At 31.7% G+C, this 6,011-nt stretch overlaps 1 protein-coding gene across 2 annotated transcripts; it reads left to right on the top strand.

Moving 5' to 3' along the window:
- Window positions 1-735: 735 nt before the first annotated feature.
- On the top strand, window positions 736-5,922 carry LOC126847204 (uncharacterized). 2 transcript variants are annotated; one of them, XM_050587338.1, is made up of 3 exons: window positions 736-850; window positions 1,329-1,381; window positions 5,315-5,922. In XM_050587338.1, the coding sequence occupies exons 1-3, from the start codon at window positions 802-804 to the stop codon at window positions 5,711-5,713; spliced, it is 501 nt and encodes a 166-aa protein (XP_050443295.1). In that variant the 5' UTR covers window positions 736-801; the 3' UTR covers window positions 5,714-5,922. The 2 variants fall into 2 exon arrangements, with proteins under 2 accessions (XP_050443295.1, XP_050443294.1); XM_050587337.1 differs by lacking the exon at window positions 5,315-5,922 and adding an exon at window positions 3,486-4,310.
- The last annotated feature ends 89 nt before the right edge of the window (window positions 5,923-6,011 follow it).

Below are 6,011 nucleotides of genomic sequence, written 5' to 3'. Positions count from 1 at the left end.
TTTTGTTATAATAAGGTATTTTTTTAAACCCCTCTAAGATTCAGGATCAGGTGAGATATATAATTGTTAACAGCTGGACGAATGTAAATGTAACGTTTTACTAAAATGAATTAACTATTTTTAATTTTAATTGAATTATTTAAAGAGGATGTATTGAGGAGTAAATTGGTAATTTTTGGTAAAATCTTAATTTAGAACTGTCTCGGAGCTGTTTTAAATCACCATATTTTCACAGTAAATGCATGAAAACTTTATCTGTGCTTTAGCGTTTTAAAATTGTCGAGAACTCAATCTAGTAGTTTTTAATAATTTATTTAAAAAACATACTAGCATAGTTCAAACCATGAAATAAATAATAAAATTGCTAACTTAAGCGTTTTCATTATAAAAAAAAATGTTTATTACAGGTTTTAGACCTATCTTCAGACTAATAGTTAATAGTTTTAGAAACTGTATCACAGTATACAAGCTCATTCCCCATTTATAATAATTAATCATTCTACTAACTAGTTGATACTTCCCTCCTGGGTAATAGATTTACATAGCGCACGAAGCTCGTATACTACAATACCTACTTTAGTTAACAAGATAAGAAATAGGTGAATTTGCATTTTTGTCCATCTCGATTGATACCCAATGTTAATTTTTTGGGGAACTTCGCCCACGCAATTATTTGTATACGATTAAAGTACACCGGAACAATGATACAAATCGTTCTGTTTAACTACAGTCCAATTACTATTAGTGTTTCTCATGAGTTAAGACCAGTTAGACGACGTTACGTATGCCTCAATAGTCGACATGCCGCCCAAGTATTTAATGTTTGTCATTTTAGTGTGTTTAGTTATAAGTAAGTGTAAAAACTCTACCGTTTTTATTTTTATTTTACAGCAAAAACATAAAAAGTCGTTAAAATATTTGATGCACAATTAAAAAGCACTAACATTTTTTTTTGCATTCTTACACGGACAGTCCAAAGTAACTGTGTAAAACATAGTCAAAATAATTCCAAATTGTTTGTGTTATTTTTCAAAAATACTTTATCCATAACTTAAATAATTTTAACAACTTAAAATAAAAACTATAACAATATTTTTAAATACTTTTTCTAAAATAATTGGATACGTTTTCAATAATTGTCTTTTTGGGTGTTTATGATTTTACGGTCATGAAAGTCTAAGAAAAAACCAAACAAGATATGACTAAAAGTTTATAAAATAATTAAAACCTTTTTATATTTTTTGATCTTTAAAAACGATTTTTTTTTTTAATTTAAATAACGGTAAAATCATTTTAAAATCATTTGGTTACATAGTTTTTTTTTTCAGATGTCGTTTTAATGGATGCTGCTCCAACTGCTGCCCAAGACGACAATGAACCAGTAAGTAATAGGATCAAGTGGGTAATTGGGTAAATAGAAATTATAAAAACCAACATAAAGTTAGAAATCATTTTAAAAATAGTGCGACCCTCCAAAAATAAAAAACCTTAAAGAAATTATTGTTGTAACTATTTTTAATGAAACTTATTAAAGACAATACATACATGACTTGTGATAATCGTTGAGAATTCAAACGTTGAATAAGTATAATGATGTTATAGAATGTAGAAATTCTGGGTTAGTTGTTCTATAATAATTTGTAAGTTCTATTGAAATACTATAAATAGGTTAGGTAATAACCTACAAGGAAAGAGTGTTAGGTTTCTTAAAGGAGGAGCACAACATTAGTATACATTTTATAAATAAGACGCTTTTTTTTGGCGAGGTACATTATAGGAAACTTTAATATATTTATTTATTTATTTTTTTTTTTGTAGCCAATAACAATCTACAATAGAATGATAATGGTGTATACCTAACTGAAAAAAAATTTAACCAAAAATGTTTTCAAACCATGTGATTTACTTAACTAATATTTTAGATTAACTTAATAAAATTAATATTTTGATGTGACCAAAATCACACTGCAAGAACGACTAACCTCCTTTAACCTTCACAAGTACGCTTATGGGTTAGAAAACGTCTTCTCGAGTTTTCGCTCATCTAAATAAATTATATTATATTTGATTAGTTTTAAAGGGAACGAAAAGCGTAACACTTTTTACAAAAAAAGACTAAAACGCTAAGTCACTTTTTGAAGTGTCTGCCGAACAGATTTCAACAACTTCTTTTTATGTGATATAGTTTAACATCTTTTCTATGGGGGCTAAAAGGCCGATATATATATTTTCAAAAAAACTGTATAAACATTTATATTTTTACTATTTTATAGTTTTTTCTAATTAATCCAACTCATATTTTAATTGCTAAATCAAAAATCGGCCTAGCCCCCATAGAAAAATAGTGAGCTACACATAAGAAAAAGAAAAATTGAAATCCGCCAATAGATACGTCAGAAAATGACTTCTACGAAAGTTATTTTTTATCAAACTTTCATATTATTACTAGAAAACTCTAACTTTACTAGCAAATATTTGTTCACCTTAAAATTAGTCGGCATATTAAAAATTGCTACTAGATCAATTTTTGTCAAATATTGCGTATCCTTTGCCCCTTAATAATAGCGCTTTCCGTTCTCCTTAGTACATCTAAAAGAAAATATACAAATATTAATCAACGATTTAACAATGGGTAACAATTAGATAGCGCGTTATTTTAATCAGTTGCAGTACACTTAAAATTAGAAATATATTTAAAAATAATCATTTGAAAATATGTAAATTAATCAGTATACATTTATTTTATCATACTTGATACCGGATGAACATTAAACAGTGACTGTTGGACAGTCCCCCTCGATTTACTGTTTGTTAATAATTATACACTCGGTCGTAGTCACGTTAATCTATATAATTTTAAACTAAAAACCCGGTTGAAATACCTGATAATCTAAACTTGTTATTGAATTCCTTTATATTTTTGAAAGTGAAATAGTATAGGTTCTTATAGGTTTATACAGTCTTATTATAATTTTTAGGTCTAAATTTTAATTTTATTTTGGATGTATACAGTATACTTATATTAATTATATTATTTCATCAACAAAATTGCCTAGGCCTACCTTATCGCTTTACTTGCTACCTAATTGTCGAGGACCAATATGACACGGAACAAGTTTTTGCGATCATACTCCATCCATAAAACGACACAAACAAAGTTGTCATCACAATGACAACATCGTCTAGAGTGCACAACAGTCGTTTTGCTAATCTTGTACACAAACAACGGACAAGATGAACCTAAAACATTTATTTTTATTTTTTTACTCGTGTTTATACATAGGGAAAATAGTATCATTAGACCAAAATCCTCTCAATTGATGAATATTATTGGTAGAGTGGCCTCTGAAAACCGGAAATAATTGTCACGTGTATGAGTAATGGGTTGAGTTATGGTGTATGTACATTGTACACGTGTTAGGGAAAACATATACTTGCTTGTTTCGTGGCCGTAAACGGACGGTGCTGTGGTTTGTTGGCCGCAGGTGTCGTTGCCGCGGTCGGTGGCCGAGTTGGTCGAATGGGAAGAATTCAGGCGCATGTGGAGGGACGCCGCCAAGGTGCAGTTGGAAAAGCGGTTCCCGGGTAGCGGCCCGGCGCCATCCAGGAACATGATCGGCGACGTCATGACATCCGAAGACTTCCAGAAGGGGATGTGCGCAATGAGCGGCATGGGCATGAAGGGAATGAGCAGCATGATGACCGGCCGCGGTGCCCCGTGGGACCAAATGAGCACTTTCGTGGGCTCCGAGAACACCCAGCACAGCGCGTGCGACCTGATGATGCAGACCATGACCCAGTCCGGTACAGGAATCAACGGGTACATGGGTCGGTTAGACAACGACGCCTCCAGAGATCCTGCCCAAGTGATCGACATGTACTTCCAGTCCAGAGCCTACGACACGTTCAAGGACAACTTCGCCAACATGTTTTCGAACACAAAAATATTTTAACACGAAGCGTTCTCGTGTTAACTTATTATCTTCGTTCGGTTTTACTTGATTAAACTTTTAACAACATCTTTAAAGTAAAATAAAAATCATTTATCTGAAAATTAATTCATATTATAGACACAACAGTTGCGTGTCCAATTTTAACGCGTCCAAGATTCGTACCGCAGAAAGCGCCTTTAGACTTTTATTTTTTTACAAAACGACATATTTTTAACTACCACATGCTTCTATTAAATTATTATAATTTTATATTAAAAAAGCTACTGAATTATTAATATTGATATCGTAATGTTATACGTCATGTAAAAAATAATGCACATGTATCTCTTGTTATGTTTATCGAATAAACTAACTGTTTCAGCGAAAATTTGAACGTTTTACATTATTAGAGAGTTACAAACAATGACATAAAATATGTATTTATAAAACGGATTTTAAGACAATTTTTTTACAAAATAAAAGTTTTTTATCAACATTTCCTAATAGTTAAGAACTGAACCCGATATACCATAACACAATAATTTATTATAATATATTATACACAAAAGATCTACAATAATAATTAAAACAAATGGTAGTAGATCTTTATATTATTTTGATCGACATAATAGTGTGCTTGATATTGAATTAAGTTTCCGGATTTGGTAAAATATGTAAATGTATTTTTCAAACGGTAATAAATATAAATAGGTACCTATACTGCAAAAGTACACACATAATCCATAGTTCTTATGACACTTTTATATCATCTCCGGCCACAGGTCAAATAATGACAATTTCAAAATAAGTTTATTTGGTTACAAGTTGAAATTTTTTGTATCTCAGAATCGAAACAACGAATCATTTTGATGGAAAAAAATTACCCAATTTCAGAGTTATCCCAATTCGACCTGTGGCCACAGATATACAACAATTATTACTGAATTAAATAACTATGTTTCTCTACCGTATTATAGGCATTTACAGAAGGAAACGATCGAACGCTGAACAAGGACGACAACGAGTTTCCCAACGAAATGTACGAACACTTTATTTTAGGAATTGAAAACATGGATAAAGCGACGGCAGCCATGATCGATAATCTATCGGAAACGGATTATTTTGCGGAGAACAACGGCATCGATCATGAAAACTTATTTACTAATGACAATGACGAATAAAAGAAAATTATTTAAAATAAATACCCAATAATAGCACCGCATCTCAATCAGTGTATTTATTAGCCCTCGACCAAGTCCCATCCTTTACTATATTATTATGTTTGACAAATAGATTAATACAATTACTATTGTCAGGCTGGAATTATTGTGTTTATTCGCATAACAGTATTATGTATTATTATTGTTGTTATCGATTTTTAGATGGAGACCAAGAATAACCCAGGAGGAGTCGTCCAAATCGAACGGCCTTTGTCGAATGACGTTATTCGGAGACGACCATACAATCAGATAGCTCGACCGCAATCGGACGCCGAACAGGAACTGAGCAAAGGACCTTTGTCGGGTGTCATACCAGGAGGCGAATCGACTACCACGTCGACCACTCCTACCCTAACGAGTCCTTCGGGATTATTAAGCGGTGGACTTCCCGGAGGAATTGGCGGCAACGAAGGAGATGACAAGCAGCAGAGTCCCACGCTAGTCTTGGGAGGGTTTTCCGCTTTACTCATACCCACCCGAGGTATGTCCATGTCCAATATAATGTCTATGATGTCTACCGGTCAACAGCTCAGCCAATTGATACCTACATCCGGTAGTTAAACAGAAACATGTGCTTTAACTCACTAAATTGCCTAAAAATACAATTTTTCTGAGTTATTTTCAATTTATATTACATATTAATTTTTTTTTTTTAACTCATATCCTAAAACGAATCGGTATTTCATAAACTATGAAAACGTACAACTAATTAACTTTTGTTTCGAATTGATCAATTATTACTTACTCCAAATAAACAATTGTGTTAACATATTACATTTATTAACATACATAAATTAAATAATTATTATGTTAACTTTTTTTTTAATATAATTAATATCTAAATAAATCTAATAAAGAT

The sequence above is a fragment of the Adelges cooleyi genome, unplaced genomic scaffold, assembly GCF_023614345.1.
Source record: "Adelges cooleyi isolate 19-005CV unplaced genomic scaffold, UGA_ACOO_1.1 ACOO_flye_CR_arks_rails_tigmint_CR_PRNA_9, whole genome shotgun sequence".
Classification (NCBI taxonomy): domain Eukaryota; kingdom Metazoa; phylum Arthropoda; class Insecta; order Hemiptera; family Adelgidae; genus Adelges; species Adelges cooleyi.
The sequence above is the reverse complement of the archived record's forward strand: the minus strand, read 5'-3'. Positions and strand labels throughout refer to the sequence as shown.

Coding starts and splice junctions, on each gene's coding strand:
- LOC126847204 (XM_050587337.1), top strand. CDS start 802: ATGCCGCCCAAGTATTTAATGTTTGTCATTTTAGTGTGTTTAGTTATA. Junction 851..1,328: donor TTTAGTGTGTTTAGTTATAA/GTAAGTGTAAAA, acceptor TTTTTTTTTCAG/ATGTCGTTTTAATGGATGCT. Junction 1,382..3,485: donor CCCAAGACGACAATGAACCA/GTAAGTAATAGG, acceptor TGTTGGCCGCAG/GTGTCGTTGCCGCGGTCGGT.